At 32.6% G+C, this 18596-nt stretch overlaps 1 protein-coding gene across 6 annotated transcripts in view; it reads left to right on the plus strand.

The window, feature by feature from the left end:
• The window catches only part of LOC107993584 (glutamate receptor ionotropic, kainate 2), a 142248-nt gene that overhangs the window by 51447 nt on the left and 72205 nt on the right, over nucleotides 1-18596 (plus strand). For all 6 annotated transcript variants that reach the window (XR_009829471.1, XM_062073641.1, XM_062073642.1 and 3 more), the window contains exons 4-7: nucleotides 318-569; nucleotides 10246-10421; nucleotides 11598-11651; nucleotides 11731-11895. Coding sequence is in view for 5 of the 6 variants with exons in the window: in XM_062073641.1 (XP_061929625.1) it covers nucleotides 318-569; nucleotides 10246-10421; nucleotides 11598-11651; nucleotides 11731-11895 (647 nt within the window). In the remaining variant the exon portion in view is untranslated. The remainder of the gene's footprint in view (nucleotides 1-317; nucleotides 570-10245; nucleotides 10422-11597; nucleotides 11652-11730; nucleotides 11896-18596) is intronic.

Genomic DNA, 18596 nt, shown 5'->3' on the forward strand with positions numbered 1-18596 from the left:
ACATACGATGAATAAAAATAATAATTTTAAAAAATTTATTTAAGTGTATCAGCGTATAAAATATATATTATACGATGTAAATGTTTAAATTTTTATACAGCGTAAAGGAACAGTAAAAAAAAACTATTTATTTTGAAATTCTATCAGAAAAAAACATAGACTCATACAATACAAGTCATAGATACGTTAATTATATTAATGATTGCTTATTTATTATTTTCTCGGTTTAAAAGTAATTCAATGTATTTTATCTTTATTTTACAATATTTTTTTTTATTATTATGATAAGACGTTGTAATAATGGATGTTGATTGCAGCGTGTCAACAGGTCAAATATGGCGTGCAGGCGGTATTTGGGCCATCGGATCCCATTCTGGGCCAACACATTCACAGCATCTGCGACGCACTGGATATTCCACATTTGGAAGCCAGGCTGGACCTGGACACGGAGGCGAAAGAGTTCAGCATCAACCTCTATCCCGCACAAAGTTTGCTCAACGCCGCTTATCAGGATATCATGGAGTTTCTCAACTGGACCAAGGTCGCCATTATCTACGAGGACGATTATGGTGAGTATTTCTTTCATTATATCCCATTTTAATTACTCTCCTTGCCTTTCGAAAGATGGAATTATTTCATTTTAAGTTTTCTGACATAATTCTTCACTTGATTCGATCATAAACAGACTTAAGCTTTTTTTTATAAACTATTATTTCGCAGAAATAATTTTTAATTTATTTCTTCTATTTTTATCCATTTTGCGAGTCGATAATCTGAAATATTAATTCGATCTCAACGATTAAATTAAAGAGAAATTCTAATTTAAAACGAGGATTATAAAAGCCATAGATATTCGAAACAAGGAAAGCATTAATTTCACCGATAATCCCGGTTGGATTATTAATTTGCTTAACAATCGCTGCTGAAGAAGGCCTCTCAATTAGCAACAATTAAGATTCCGGCAAATGGAATAACGTCGATTAATAAACATCCTTGTGAAAAACCGAGATAACGAAATTCATTCGTAATTAGAAAACGTTGGCCGGCGAAGAAAACGTTTAATTAAGCGAATTTCGTTTAATTAATTCGCGAAATGGCGATTTTAAACCAGGATTCCTTCCGGCGTTTTCAAGTAATTGCACACTATTCTTTGGTACCCTCGATCTTCGACGATGAATAATGTAAGGGGTTGAATGGAATTGTGTAAGATGCACGTGCGCGCAATCGTGGCATGGTTCCATTTCGATCTATAAGGCAATAAAGACGGAATACTTATTGACATTTTCTAAGTTTCTCAATTCTAATTCTTGGAAATGTCAAAGAAATGATGATCCAATTTGTTGCACGATAAATCGAGTAAATATTTAATCTTTATGTTAAAGTCTGAAAAAGATTTTCAAATCCAGTTTTTTTCTTTTGTATCATTATATAATTTAAGCTTTAAAAGATTATTTAGTTTAACAAGCTGACATTAATAAAATTAAATCTAACATTGATTTAATTTTTTAGGAATGTTAGAAAAGATCAGAGAATATTTCCATCAAGCATAGAATACTTTTGAGAATTATATTCGCGATAAAAGCAGTTGAGTTGAAATAAATTTCGAAGAATATGAAAAGGTTTTTTCGGGCGTATTTTACATGAAAAGTATTCAATACGTCATATTAGCTTTAAACGGCTCTTAGTCCAGTTTCAAGCTGAGCTACAATAGGGGTGCGTAAATTTAACCACTATGAGTATCGACCGAACGCTCGTGCTGTAATATTCCCGTGACAGATTGTTACAGTACGTGCGTCGCCACCATTTCGTGCGCAATGAACGTGGCTCTTCCCCAAGCTAGATCGAGGATTTCGTTGTCACTGAAGGGTAAATGGTATATTCGTTGTCAGACAGCCATCCAGTAGCCTATTTCGAATTATAAATGTGGCAGGCGTACACGCTCCACAAAACGAATGATCTGAATTTAGATCTTCTAGAATAAATAAACTATATATTGTCGCGTTTAATTTAATTCACGTTTTAATACATTCTCGGAATGATATTGGGGATTCATAACGAATGCAATAGAAAATTTCTCAAATAATTTCGAAGACTCGATGAGATTTGTGCAAATTTAATCGAATAGAGGAGAAGTGGAATGAAATGTTTCTGTTTGGGACAACAATTAATAAAATCAGAAACTAAAGGATTATTATTTCTTATTAATAACAGTAAAAGAAAATTATGTATAATTATAAATATATTTTTTATTCCTCTCATGAATTGATTGTATTAAAAAGGATATGGATATTTATATATAAATGAAATAATATGATAAAATAAAGTGATATTGATATTAATAATTAGGTTGCAGATTTTTATGCAACAAAAATGTGTTTAAATATATAAAAAATATCTTATATAATGTTATTAAAATATATTCAAAAAATAGAGAAAACTATGCTATTGAAATTCCTTTTTGATTCATCTCGATATCTCAATTGGTTGCCGAGATATAAGGATTTAAAGTGTCCATAGCGTTTATACAATGCAAAAGTTATGAATGGATGCCTGACCTACATTTTTTTCCTGGAAACGTGTACTACGTCCTTCCAGAAATTATGTCTGCCACTTGTCTGGAGCTTAGTGTAGGTCAGTGACACGAGGTGCGAGCGAGAGGTCCGAGTAAGCGACAAGGAAGGAGATATTAAACGATTAAAAATTACCTTTCTCTTTACACGATGATATCTCGAGAACCGGAAGTCGGATCGCGATAAACGAAAGAGCGTTTTAAAGGGGAAGGTTCCACGCTTCTAACGATCGTTCACTCGTTGACCGGAAGTCAGTATCTTCGGAATTACAGCGGTTCAAAGTTTTGCTAATTTTAATAGAATTTAATCATGTTTTAGGTAAATGATTAAAAATTATCTTTCTTTTTGCATGACGATATCTCGAAAACCGGAATTCGGATCGGAATAAACGAAAGAGCGTTTTAAAGGGGAAGGTTCCACGCTTCTAACGATCGTTCACTCGTTGACCGGAAGTCAGTATCTTCGGAATTACAGCGGTTCAAAGTTTCTTTAATTTTAATAGGAAATGTTTAATAAATTTAGAATAAGTGATTATACATTTTAATCAATTTTTAATTACCAATAACTAAAAAAGCAATATCTCTATTTTGTCTCCCATTTTCGAATTATAAAAATGTAAGTATATTCGTTTTATAAAATAATGATAAATTAAATACCAGTTTATCAAATTAAAAACTCATCTTACGAGCGATTCAATGAAAAAAAAAGAAAAAAAATTCTAAATTAAGACACGAGCCAGTACGTGGAAAGTTTCACAAACACTTTCTTTTCCAAAGCTCGAAGAGATTTGAACAAACTTAACCATATAACCGATGAAAACACGCTTCGAGCTCAACCAATGTCTAAACCAACGAGCTTATCTATTTGCGCGAAAGTTATACGTGCAAGCCGATTAGAACACCCAACCCAATCCACCCCCTTTGCGCCACATCCGTCACCGAGGCCAACCGTCCCCTATCCGTTCCCAAACTGATTTCCAACAGAGATTTATCCGAGCCCCAGAATTTCCGTGTTCCTTCCATTTTCAATTCGAGTCAACGTTGCCCACAGAAAGTAACGAATCCTTGCCTGCCCTGTCGAAACGTCTTCGATCCATGTTCAAAGCCACCGACTTACCCTTGTCCAAGGATCTGGATGATTCTCTGACGAATCCGACGAACTTTAATCTCCTTTTCACGGAGATAGGTTTCAACTTGAATGATCACCATGCATGATTTAACGATTGGACTTCGATTAAAATCCAATACGACCAAGTATACACTCGAATGTACACTTGCTAAATACGTGAATTCAAAAATTCTCACGAAAATTCACGAATGGCGGAAAACATCTTTACTTGGCAACAAAATTTTCAACGTTTCTAATAACGCTTTAAAGGGGGCCCCGCCCTTCGTTATTTCGTGCCGTCAGCGTTAACCCTCGTTATTCAAGCCTGCAACCGGCATCTTCCATCGGGTTCCGTGTACCGGAACCGAGTATTCATTGTGAGAAATTCCTCGAGGTGGTGCGTTGTTTAACGCGTGTGTTAATTTCGCGTCTTTGATCTCACGCGCTTTATTAAAGAACCAGAATTAGAATTTTCCTATCCCCTCATTTATTTCCAAACCCATTAAGATTCTACGCGTGAGAATAAAATTTTAAAGTTATATAACGCCTCGCGTTATAATCTCTTGCAGACGACATTCTTCGTAAGCAAATTTCTAAATTCGACGTAGAATCTCCGTTTAATTCAAATGATGTTGCCACGAAACCAACTTATATTGGGAATGGCGAAGAATTTCTTCTCTTTTCAACGATGAGATTCTTGAGTTTATTCGATGAAAATGAAACGGTGCGGAGGATCGTTTCATTAAATTCGTAAATTCATGATAAGAAATATCGTATTGGTCGATTTTGAGATAGAATTTGGAATATCTAAGCGAGATTTTTCAAGACTATAATTTTAAGAAGAATATCTGTATGAGAATTTTAAATGCAGCATACCATTTGATGGATTAAAAATTATATTATATATTAAAATCGATTAAAATTTAATTGCATTGTATTTTTCAGTCTTCAACACGTGTGGGATTTAATATAATCTCTGTATGATATAATGTGTATAAAAGTAGCTGTAATTATAACTATAGCTAGCCGGTTAGTAAGTAAATTTAAAAAAGTAACGCACAGTAAAATTTAAAAAAATTGCAGAGAAAAGCAGAGTTATACTGTAAAGCATTCTTTTTCAATAGCAATTATGGCAAAGCTGTGGAATATGGAATTTTAAAATTTCCCTCTTTTCTCAAATTTCAAATCCCATTATGAAAACATTTCTCTCTTTTTCAAATTTTTTCAAAGAACTAATATTTCAAACTTAAAAAATTGTAAATGTGAATTGTATTTCCAGCAAATTTCCAACATTCTTCAACTGTTTATTTTATCAACAACAATTGGACCATTCGATTTATAATGAATTAACAACCAAAAATGTAACAATTTCAATTTGCAAATTATTACTAAACCAATCTATATTATCGATAAAAAATGATTGATTAAAGAAAAATCACGGAAATAATTCATAACAAAATCACAGCAACATTTCCATCCTTTTTACCCATATACCCATTATCAATCTTTTCTTCCAATCCTCCCCGATATAATACTCAGAATTGACGCTTCTCTCTCCAATGTCCTGGACAATAGAAAGAATGCAATGTCGCATTTTAAACCGCGAAGCAAAGAAACACCCTCCTCCTCTCCATTCCCACCCAAAATATACAATACCATTCTCGATATCTCGACGATTCGAATCACCGCTAAAAATCCATTGAAAAACCTTATTCGAGAGTTTGCATTCGGATTTTTGACGGATTACCACCGTTTCCCGTATTATGGAATACAGCAACGCTTTGAAACTCCATTCCATCGCATACAGAGTTATTCCCGTCACGGAGGACGAGAATCGGTTCGAAACTTGCTTGCGTCACAGGCAGACCCTCGCGATATTGGCAACCCACGTTGAGGATTCTCGGTACATCGCGGAAAAAGCGGCGGGCAACGTTGCTCGCCGCCTCTCTCGGGTGCAAGATTCGTTCATGAGGGGGAATATGTATCCAGTCTGCCACGTTGCGTTGGTATCTAAATCATGGTGATGGGCGAGACGAGTGACGTTGTCTCTTCTTTCGTTCCCTCCTGAGAAAAGCGTGCCAGTTGATACTCTCTGTACGAGATATTCGAAGAAGTACAATGCATGGATGGATCTCTCGTGGAAAAAGAACGAAATAAAATATGGAATAATGGTACGTGTGATGCGTATTTTTTTACATATACATATATCTTTTGGACATGAGTTTATATGGACTATCGATTTTGGTAAAATTAAATTAATTAAGAAGTGAAGTTTAAAAATTATTTCATTATTGTGGTACACATTGGTACGAGGTAGTAGACAGGTGCTTAAGTTTTTAATTTGGATAGATATTACTATGGCATAAATTAATTTTGAGAAAATTAAGTTGTTTGTATATTCTTCGATTTCAACAAATTAAAATTAAAAATTTTCGAAAACACTAAAATCCATTTTATTTTTTCATAAAAAATCCATTCACGCTTATAGTCATAAGAAATCGAAAGATCTTATACGTGAAATGGAGAAAAAAAATTTGGAGGCAATCAGAAAGAAAGAATAAAAGTACGAAGATTAGATAAAAACGAGAGAAGAAGAAGAAAAAGGGAACATTGTTTGAAAGGAATCGATGGAGCAAGGAAACGGAGATAAGGGAGGCAGGAAACGGGCTTGTGAAGGGATGATTTCACGGATTTACAACTGAGCAAGATCGTGTGGCGTGTTTAATACCACCTTTGTCAAGCATCGAGATTAAGGTGTCTCGTGACTGAGATATCCCAACCAGTCGTTGTCACAACATAACGAAGGATCGTGATGCGCCCTTGTTATCCGGGAAAACCCCTTTGGGATAGGGGTAAATATCAGTCGCTTTATCAGCATGTTTAGTCTGACTGGTGTCAAATTCATGGTAAATTTAATGCGTGGTTAAAAGATACGTATTATTATATTCGATCCTATGATGGAATATTTTAACGACTTAATCATTTGTGATCCACGCAATCCTAAATCATCCTTATAATCGAATTTCCTTATGGATACTTCGATAAAATGGAAATTCATTTATTCACAATTTCACGTCGAATCATTATCATATATTAATTGTTGTTGAGAACAAAACGTGTATAATGTATAAATTATAAAAAAAGAATTTCACAATAACAATTAATTAACCGTTTGAAATAATACATAATCACTCGACATGTTCGAAATGATCTGGTGAAAGCATCGTATCTTCGTAGATAGACAGCACTATCATCGCTTCACTATCTAATAATCACAACACAGTATCAGTATCAGTTGCAATTTATCATCGTCATCGATCTTGTTTGTTTCTCTGATAATATAACGTAAACTCGAAAGATGAGAACAATTCAATTTCTCTCGCATACCAGACGCGTTCTCTCTATCGAGGGAAAAATGAATGACTCCCTTCCTCGCTCAATATTTCACTCGACAACGGTTATCGGCATTCGAGGCACGATCGTAAGCGCTTGTCATTAGAGTAAGTAAATGCCGATATAATAATTTGTTTCGTGTCTTCAACGTCCCTCGAGAAATCATCCGCTATCACGAAACGCCTCTCTCCTTTTTCTTCCCCGAGTTTTTATCCGCTCGAATCGGAACAGTTGGCTGTCTGTTGGTTTTACTTAGTACCTAGTACGTATACCAGGCGAAGATTTATGAGGGATATGTCTTTTTCATTCGTTTTTTTTCCCCTCCCCTATTTTTTTTCTTTTCTTTAAGAAAAAGAGTAAGGGGAGAATAAATTGATTAGTCCTTTTTTTATTTTGTTCGAAGTAGTGCTTTAATTTTAATTGGAATATGTATCGATGAATATTTATCATCGCAACATGTATCGTCGTTATCAATAAATAATAATAACTACGAGCTGATTAAGCAATTATATGTGGTACATGATTCTTTCATATGAGATTTAAAAACTTGGAAATTCATTGGAGCAAACTTTAGGAAATATTTTAACTTTATATATTAAAATTTCAAAAACATGAATCTCGAACAATTTTAAAATTAAGTGATTCTTGCAAAATGATTTATGTTGTTATCGTCACTGCCAGATATTCAGAATCTTTTAAATCTCAAATGTAGAACTTTGAAAACGGATCGAGGACAGATGTTACTCGTATTGAATTCGAAATGACAAAATCTTGCCGGTTCATTTAACTTTCTCCTTTCGTCCAGGATTATTTCACTCCCGTGAACTTGGATCATTTGTAACATCGATTCGAGTTATCCTAAATCCTCGTAGATTTGATGGAAAGGAATGATTAATTGTTCCATCCCTCGTTTTATTTAGAGTACAATAGAATCGTATCCAATATACAAATTATATAACTTAATAGAATTATATAATCATTGATTTTCTCCACTACTGTTAACTTTTCGTTCAAGTAGAGAAATCGGATAAGTGAATTTAATCGTTACATTATAGCTTATTTTTCGATTTATTTATAGCCTACTGTGTTTATTTTTATTATTGAAAATAAAATTATCCATTAGCTACAAATATCGAGACAGAGAAAAGAAAGATCTCGTTTCAAAAATTATCGATAATAAGAATGAACTAAGAATCAAGCTTCATGATTCAAAGGATAAATACATGCACAGATGATTTATATTTTCAAATATAATTGTAAATAATGAATGAAATATTTTATTCAATGAAAAAAAAAGAAAAATTACTAGTAAAAAAATTATCATAATTAAATTATTGGAAGAAATTCTCTGCTGTTTTCACAGTCATTAATACTCGGACAGGTTGACAATGCATCTTTCTTAACGATGGACAAGCAAACAACTTCCATCCCCTCCCGAAAACGAAACTCAATGCTTACAAATTCGACGAACGGGGTTTGCCTGTTACACCACGACAATTAAATTCCGTTTCTTGCCGAGGGATTAGTCAACCTGTCTACGGATTTGTCCACGTTAATTAACGAGTCTGCGCCAGGAAAATCTAGCCTGTTCGCGTGGGAAATCTATTCGTTCTACTTATCTCGACAAATCACTTGTACCATTTGATTCGAGCAATGAAATGCTAAATCATAATTATTGCGAAATAATTTTAGAATGATAAAGGTGCGGTGCATGCCGAAAATTATCGTCGAACGAAAAGATATTAAATATTAGGTAATTCAATGCGAAGTTTGATAATAGAGTTCGTCATAACAAAATTATGTACTTCATTGTCGAATGTCGTTTCAAAAAATTGTACGAAACAATTTTTGAAAAATTTATTTTCCATTTTTACAACGATTATTTGTCGCAACAATGACAAAAAAAAATATTTGTCATAGACACAAATAAAAAATATTTATTGCTCTCTGTAATAATTTTATCATTCGTATCTTAAAACTGAATAATTAATTTAAATTTATTTATAATCAAATCATCAATAAATCATTGCTCTCGATTAAAATAGAATAGTAGTAAAATATATAATTGTAATAAAAAGAAAAAGAAACTCGTAGAATTTATTATATTTTATTGACGATCGTCGATATTACGATATTATGCGTCGGTTAATAAACCGGTCCACGGTGATGAATAATTAAAAGTTTCGAAATGATCGAGGGAATTCGTTGACCGAATTCGTGAAAGTTGGCCGGTTGAGTTTCGATCGAGAATGATCAAAAACGTTAGCCCATGAAACAGAGAGTCCCGAAGAGTCCAAGTTCCGAGTGGAAACTTGAGAGGGAACGAACTCGAACCTCGGGGAAGACCCGCAAGTCGAGATGATACCTTGATTACTTAGGCGGTGGCAAGTATTGATTTCATCGGTCGACGCGATTCACGGGTTTCCGTCCCATTAAACGGCCAGCCTAATAATATCTAAGAAGAAACTATTTCGGAATATGCTCGATTATTCTTGAACCGAGCCAGGTCAGCCAGGATGTACACATTTCTTCTTTATTATTGAAACTGGAAAGTTAAATCGAGATATGGTCTAGATATGGTAGTACGTAGTTATTTTTGCAATTGGGTTAGGTTTGAATAAAAATAGGAATTTTAAGGAAATTGGATTTAATGATATAAAAATAATTTTTTTTTTTTATATGGACACAAATATGGTTCATTTTTTTCATAATTCGATATATGTTTATTCTTGCAATTGGGTTATTTGAATATCGAAAATTTATTGGGAATAAAAATAGGGAATTTGAAAGTAAAATCAATCTTGATCCTTGATATAAAATCAAATTTGTTTTATTGTGAAAATTATTCGTTACATCAGGATATTATCACATTGATAATATATTATACATTATACATAATTTACATTAATTTAACAATCTTTTTTGAAAATTCGATTATGATATCTTATAAGACAAACGAAATAATATAAATATAAATTTACATCGATTTATGTAATTCTTTTAATTTTAATTTATTTGATACTTACAATCTAATCTTCTAAAAATTTTTCGACAAAACTTTCCATTATCTAATTATTCAATCTTATTTAAAATTAATTATACGTAATAAAATTGTTACGTAGTATTAAATTGATTAATCTCCAATCAAAATGACACGTGATTTTGTTAATTTCAGGATTGGTGAAGCTGCGAGAACTGGTCAGGTCGCCGAAGTCTCAGGAGATGGAAGTTAACCTCAGGCAGGCAGATCCAGATTCCTACAGGCAGGTTCTATCCGAGATGAAAAGCAAGGAAATACGGAATCTCATCGTGGATACGAGGCCAGAACATATGCATCATTTTCTACGAATGGTAAATATATATTCGTGTATCGATTTCCCGTTTGGCTTCGATAATCCCAACTCGTCTCCCATGTAAATATCTGCCAGATATTCCCAACTTTCTCTGTGTTTGCTTTTATCCAATATAGATCGTTCCTTTTATTTCTCATCTTAAATCTTGTAACGGAACTATCATTTCCTTATCTCTCTCTTTCTCTTTCTCTTTCTCTCCCTCTCGATGTTTTAAATACAGTAGAGGTCCATTAATGTAGATTTGTTGGGAGACAAACACGTTCAGATAACTATTTAATTCTTCCAGTTATGTTTTTTCGATTCCAATTAATAGGAATTCACAGGTTGATGTGACAAAAGTTTCTGTAAAATTCGTAATAATTTTTAAACAAATTTAAAAATTATTTTGCAAGTATAATTACTTGAATAATATTTAATGAATTATTTTTTTAAATTATTTCGTTCGTGTCGTTCGAAATGTTCGAGTTTACCTAGAAACGTTATGTAAAATTTCGCTCAAGTTAAAGTTTCACTATTCCCTTTTACTCACTTTATCACGGAGGAAATATTTATTAGAGATCGCGTTTGCCGACAAATTGATGTAAACTTCGATGACTTCAGCCATTAATTCTTAATTGATATGGAGAGACTCTGCAAGATGTATTTGTTACAACTAATATTTATGGAAATTTATATTTTTATAATAATATTACTTTGTATTTTATTTATTGCAGATTTTTTCACATTTAAAATTTTCACAAAAATATATAAATATATTCTCATCGAATGGATCTCGAAATTTCCACTATCTTATTTTTTATTTATTTTTTTTTAGTACTCCGTCAACGTGACAAAAGCATCAGATTTTTTGTAGTTCGATTTATTTGAAGTTTCGTAGATCGCGTGTCAGTGCGATTGACAGACTCGGTATCTATATTACTATCCAAAATCTTGTGTTAGTAACTCGATATTTTAAAGAATGTATTTTATAATACAATTTACATATATATATATTTTTTCACTCGCTATACTCCGTCTATTAATATTTTTAATAATTTCGTTCGAGAAATTATTCTTCGTTCGGATAACGTTTGGAAAAATTAAATATGGCATCATGGGGGAAAAAACTCGAACCAATCAAGAGAAAGACTCTTCTCTTCCAGTGAAAATAATCTCTCCAAATATCTGCTTTCAGATACTGCAACTGCAAATGAACGACTACAAGTACCACTATCTCTTCACAACTTTCGTAAGTACACTCGGGCCGAGGAAGTGGATGGAACGCGGATCCACGCGTCTCGAAAACGCGATCCATCTCTGTGTTCCAGGATATCGAGACCTTCGACCTCGAGGACTTCAAGTACAATTTCGTCAATATCACTGCCTTCCGTCTGGTCGACGCGGAGGACGTCGGTGTGCGGGGTATCCTGAGGGACATGGAGCGATATCAGCCGTCCGGGAATACGATTCTCAACAAATCGAGAGTTATACAGGTGGGTAAAAAATTTCCGTGTCATCGAGAATCTCTTCTTCCCTGTGGAGACAGATGTAGAGAGGTCCTCGCGTGATGTTTGCGCGATCTGTTATTGCACTCCTTCCGATATATTCAAGCGCGATCGATTTTTATATATATATATATATATATGGGGTATAGGTTTGCACGGCTAAATGAATGTGTCAAGTCAATAGTCACGGACTGTTGGATGATTTCTGGAAAAATTGCAAAAATTATAAGAGCAATAAATAAATAATAGACGGAATATAAATTCATTTATATTTGTATAAAAATTACAGAAGTTACATTTTTTATAAGACTAATCCCGTATATATATATATAAAGAACAAGTTCGATTTTAATTATTCTAATGTCGCAGAATCGTTCATTTCATTCGAGGTATAATAAAATAGAAATAGCGTTTTATTAGAAAAGGAATAAACAAGCACACAATATCCCCAAAACGCGATTCAATAATAACAAATTATATATTATTTCATCGCAGGATATACACACATATATATAACCGATCAAATAAACTTTCGAGTAGCGTAGTTATACTATAAACAGAACTATAAACAGAAGGGCAACCGGATTAATATTACGCGTATAACATTCGTAACAGACGGACGTGCGATATAATCTTCCGTGTAGAATCGCGATTCTCGATTAAAATGAAAAATTGTCACGCGCAATTTGCAGCCTGTTAACAAACAAACAGTACAGAAGAGAAACTTTTCGACGATACAAACGCGAAAAATTCGCATTTCCCTCCCTCGTGTTGTGATACTTTTATCGATCGTCAATGGTGTGTGGAAAGTGTGGAACACGTGTCAACTCGTTGGAATGTAAAATAATGATAACAATGGGGGAAAGCCCGTGATCCCGATGCCTGGTAACGCGAGTTAAATAATTGGAAGGCGGAATTCTACGAGCGAATCGGGTTCGTTAACGGTTGATGAAGAGTTATGAATATAACCGGGATTAAACCGGCCACGTTGATCAAATTTCGCGGAATTTAGGGGGCGATCCTCCTGTTTACGACACGCGTGCCCTGCCGTTTCCTACTTTTTCTCGATTTGCATTCAGATTAGCGTGGATGACGTCCCATCGGTTAAACGTCGCCTCGTGTAAAAATGATTTCGAGATGCTCCTGCGAAATTGTGCGTCCGAATTTTTTCACGTCGAGAGAAATAGGTAAATGGACAATACGATATTTTAATATTTGTTAAAATTAACGTTTCGATAAATCGTACTTTGTTACTTGTCGTAACGAAAAGAAATCGATTTTATAACGTGATTATTAATTATTGAAATGAAAACAAATAATCTTGCTGCAAGATCCACATCGTTCTCATTATCGATTACTTGGATAATCGATACGAATGATACGATTAATAAGAAACAGAAAAAATGCTATCAATTGCAAAGAGTTTTTCGAATTCTTGGAAAAAATTTCACAAAGGAATCCCGTGATTATCAAAAATGCGCATCGCCCAGCGCGAAATTTCTCGTTTTAATAACGTAAAGAAGAAAATGGAAACGACTGTCAGATCTTGCGACTATATACACAGGAAGAGAAAGGGAGGAGCGGGCAGTTGCTTTGCATTCTTTTATTATTCCATCCGACACGTTTCGTCAAGATAACTAAATTCCTCGAGTGGAAATACGTATCCTTTTCTTCGTTTTTCGTGTTCCCTCGGTTGGAACGTCTCGTTTCTCCTTTTTCCCTTTTGCTTTTTCATACAAACGAAATCAACGGAGAAGATAATGATATAAATAAGTTTTTAACTAATATAATATTGTTTTATAATATTAAATATGTCATTTATCAATTAATAATTACAAAACGCGGATGATGATTGATTTTCTCGTATAATTTTTTCGTGAAATTAAATAACGAAATGGGTATCGAATAAATATCAAATGAAAAACAAGAAATGAAATAAAATAATATAAATAATGGAAAAATAAATTGTATAATTATTATAGAATATGAGAAGTTATTTAGACAAATTTTCTAATTTGTCTTATAAAAACTGGCGACTTTATTTATAATATTAGAGGTGTTTCAATATTTCCAGGGTTTCCTTAAAAGGTTTCTTTTCTAGGAATGAAAACCTTGGATCGGATTAGTCAAGTCTCTTCTCATAATCTATTCATTTCTTCGAATTAATATAGTACAGTAAAATCATGCGAAAAATGAAAAGATTGGATGATGAAACATCGCATCTCATAATTTAAAATACAAGTATTGAATACAATAAGTGTAACAACTAACTTTTAATTAATTAACACGAAATTGTTTGTAAAATAATTTAACGATAAACATCATTGAAAGAAATAAGAAATATTTTCAGAAGAATATTTTTCACAAAAGAAACCGGTATTTCTCACCGAGTCGAGAAACTTAATTCTTTTAAAATCGACGCTTGCATAAAGTGTACTCGAATAGCTCGTTTGAATCGACAATTGCATTCCAAAGAAATGTGTCGAGTGGAAGAGAAGTAGAAAAATAAAAAAAGAGGAGAATAAGAATTGTATTAATACTGAAAAAAGCAACGTCAATAATTTCAACAAAAAGAAAAAGAAAAAAAGAAAATTAATATATGATGGCCAAAACATCATCGAAACAAAGTTATGGCAGAAGCTAATAAACTAAGAAAACATGTGGCTTCCGGTTTAACTCTTAATTTAAAGGAAGAAGAAAATTGGGGGAACGAAGACTTAAGCAGACTTAAGATGAAAAAACATTGTGGGATAAATTGTAAGGAGATTTATGATTCTCTTTAATGATTGTATAAGGGAAAAATTTTCTAATTATGCACGTTGCGATGCATTCAACTTGCGGCATGGAGCAAACTCGTGTTGAATAATGGAAAAATTTTATTTGAATTTAAATTAAAAAGTAACTAGTTGAAGTAATTTAATTCGAATCGTTAGTTTGAATAGTGTTGTTTTAAAGTATAGAAAATATGTTACGTAGAATATTGATTCATTTGAATTCAATTAATGACTTATTTAATCTTTTTTTTTATTTTAAATTCAATAAAAGAAATAGTTGTAAAAGATAATCATCTTAAACATGAGTTTTAACATGGTGCAAATAAAATGTAATTGTAAGTACGAATCAATATTATATTACAATCTGTAATATAATAACATTGTTTTTGTTAAAAATAAAAATACTTTTTTTTTATTTAAATGGCATTGTTTGAAAGCATATTTTAAATCAATTATGAATATTAATGAAATATTTTTTCTACAATTATTTCAAATAATTATAAATTTATATTATATTATTGTGTAGATTAATATTTCATCAAAATGACATCATTTTTGTCAAGCAAAATTTTATATAACGATATCCAACAACGATTAATTTGCTGATGTTTAATTTATTTGGGAGTATATTTTCAAATTTTCACATATTTATTTTTTCCAAACGAAATATTATATTAATTAAATTCTTATTCGTTGATTAAATTTTTCGAGTATATTTGTATTAGAAAAACTATACACTTTTTTAATAAAGATTACATGGCATGTATGTTTATAAATTTTCGAATAAAAATTTTGACTTTACATAAAGCGTAAAAAAAAAAAAAAAAAATACCAACTTGCCAATAGACAATGAAAATAAAGACCAAAAATCCTATATCGTATCGCGATCGTTCCAAATTGAAATATCCCCGTTTGCATTTTAAAAAAAATCTCCGTCCTGTTTTTGTTTTCTTTGTTAGTAGAAAAGATGAACATTGATCTTTGCTCTCGTTTCTCGAATTGAAACGAAATATCACGATTTTTTAATCGTTCGGAAAATATGAAATTAAATTCTCAATGTACCATATGCTTCTTCAATTTTCGATTATATATACATAGCATACAATTTTTTCGTATTCAATGAAGATGCTTTTGTATAGTATGAAGAATAATGGAAAAAAAATATTTACTCGCTACACCAGCGATTCTCTCAATATTTTCATTTTAAATGCGTAAATGCAAATTCAAAAATTCCAATACGTAACTTGTATATATTGGAATTTCAAATATAAAAGATTTATATTTTGACAATCATCTTCTAGAAAATTTTTTGCATAATTGAAAAAAGGAATGGTATCAATATCTTTATTGATTTTCGAAATATAATTTGTAACACTTCGTTTAATTATTCAAAATTGAAGAATGCATGTGAATTAACATTGAAAATACATTTTTCGATGAAGAAATTTTTATTCCAAGACAAGAATTGCATTTTTATGTATTTTTTTATTTTCTTTTTTTATATTATACAAAATTATCACGGCAAATTGATTGAATAAAAATTCATTCTAACCAATAATAGCCGAAATATAAAATAATATTAACATAATTCTAAAGAAAAAATCTTTTCTTACCAGAAATAATTGATTTTATATAAAATTCTACAATTATGTAGAATTTTCAAGAGGAAAAAATGAAAAATTCGTTTTTGCAAAAAACAGAAAGTTATAATAGAAAAGTTATAATAGAAAAGAGGTAAAGAAACAGATCGGCTATTATTAACTTTACTCAATTAGTGAAATGAGCGCATCGGTCGGCCGTCACGTGATTAATCTTATACGGCTTCTTTTCGCTTTCCAGCGAGATTATCCTCGCACAAAGACATCGAATGAAGAAAGAAATCGTACCTCAAGGTTGGTCTTTGTGCCTGTTTCGATGATCAATTCGCAATTTTAATCAGGGAAGATGATAATTTTCATCGAAATTATTTCTGTTTAATTGTAAAGAGAAGATGATTCGTTCATCGACTTCTGAAACTTATTTGAAGAGCTTCTTATCGCGAGTTATAAATAGAATTCCTCTTTTCACTGTTTCGAGAAAAGTGAATCTCTTCCGTTTGTGAATCTCTCCTTGCTAATTATTCTTCTCGAAGAATCGATATCTTGTGTCGAGAATTTTCAAGATTCTACGTTAATCTTCTTTTCTTAATGAAATATCTAACTCCAAGAATCTATACATCTAAAAATATTGAATCGAAAATTGCTATAAATCTTCTCGATTCGCAATCTTTTCTATCTCTTTATCAATTAGACAAATTGATTAATATAATAATAAGTACAAATAAGCCAATTAGACCAAATTTTAAAAACAATCGTTTCAAATTGGAGATAAATAGAACAGTCACGATCGAGCAAAACGTAGTATAAATCATAAATCAGACGAGTATAAATTATGATAATAATCATGATCAAATAAAATAGAACAGTCATTGTCGACCGAGTCATTGATAAATGATCAGATAGGTAGAAAAAGATATTTGCCAAACATGAACTAGAGCAAGCCATACTCAAACAAAGAGAATAGCTCTGTCATGGTGCACTATCGATCAATATACGTAATAAGGACATTGTTGGACGAACTTGTAGAGGAACCTAACTAATCTATCGATCTTGTAGCAAGTTCACGGAAACAACTCTTTCACACGTAAGTTGTCCCAGATGTCTCTTCATCCGAGCAGTCGCCTTGCGATCTCTCCCATTTTCAAGCGGGAGATTGTCAGGCCGAAATTACCTAGGACAGTTTTCATTTCGACCCTTCCCAACGGTATAATACCACAAACTGCGAAATCCATTGCCTCCTTGCTGGAATTGTTCCTATCCTTCCTCGATACGCTTCTCGCCCTCTCCCTTCCCTTCCATTCTTTCACTTCTCACGACTTCCTTTTTATTTCTCATCGTTAACCAGCCAAGTTAGCGGGTGCAAAGTCCCGCAAAAAAGCCTGATCACAATCAATTCGTTGGAGCGTTGGAGCGAAAGAAGGCCTTTTTAAAGGGAAAATGCATCGACCATTTTGTGCCAAAAGCTCAAGGGACAAGGCTCGTTCACCTGTTAGACCGATCTATCTCTGAGAAACGTACAGGTGAGACTCGTGTGGAAAAATAAACTCTTGTTTGGTTATGTGTCTGTGAGTGCTCTCTCTCTCTCTCTCTTTTATCTGGAGTAAGCTTGTTATACGGTGGACGGTGCTTGCATACTGATTCGTTCCTTTTATATAGAGTATCGGTCTCGTTGTAATCAAAGTGTAGCCAATTGGAAGTATCCAGTGAACGAATTGAATCTCAACTAGTTGCTTTCTAAATTTTATTTTATAAAAAAACTTATTCTGCGAATTTATTCGAATATTTATTTCCCCTGATAGAAGAATGTTTATCGTTTTAAATTATGCTAGATTCTTCTTCATTTATTCCAATTAATTTAAATGAAATTTTGGGATAAAATTCTGGTAAAGTGGCGACATATCGTTGCAAAGAGATATTTTTTCAAGAATTTTTTTCTTTTTTATTTTTTTCATCTGTCATATTCCAACAGGACGGTGAATCACCTAAACCATTCCTCGAAAAAGGGATAACCTTTGCTCTCGCACCATAAATCAGACTATCTCGTGCTCGAAGAGTTTTATTATTTTATTCTTGGTCCGGTAGTGGCCTCTGGGACAGCGTTGCAACGATGCACGTTGGCATAGACTTGTTTCCTTTTCCAATCCAACCGTTACGTTTTATTGTGTAGAAGCGAGGGAAAAAAATAAAGGAAGCAATCTTTGCCCGAGTTCTTAAAAATAACGAAAAAAAGATAAGGATAAAGAAGCAGAAGAATCAAAGTTGGAATTTTTAGAAAGAAAGATATTGCAAATAAGAAATGAAGATTGAGCGAAATAAA

This window comes from Apis cerana, linkage group LG4 (assembly GCF_029169275.1).
Source record: "Apis cerana isolate GH-2021 linkage group LG4, AcerK_1.0, whole genome shotgun sequence".
NCBI lineage: Eukaryota > Metazoa > Arthropoda > Insecta > Hymenoptera > Apidae > Apis > Apis cerana.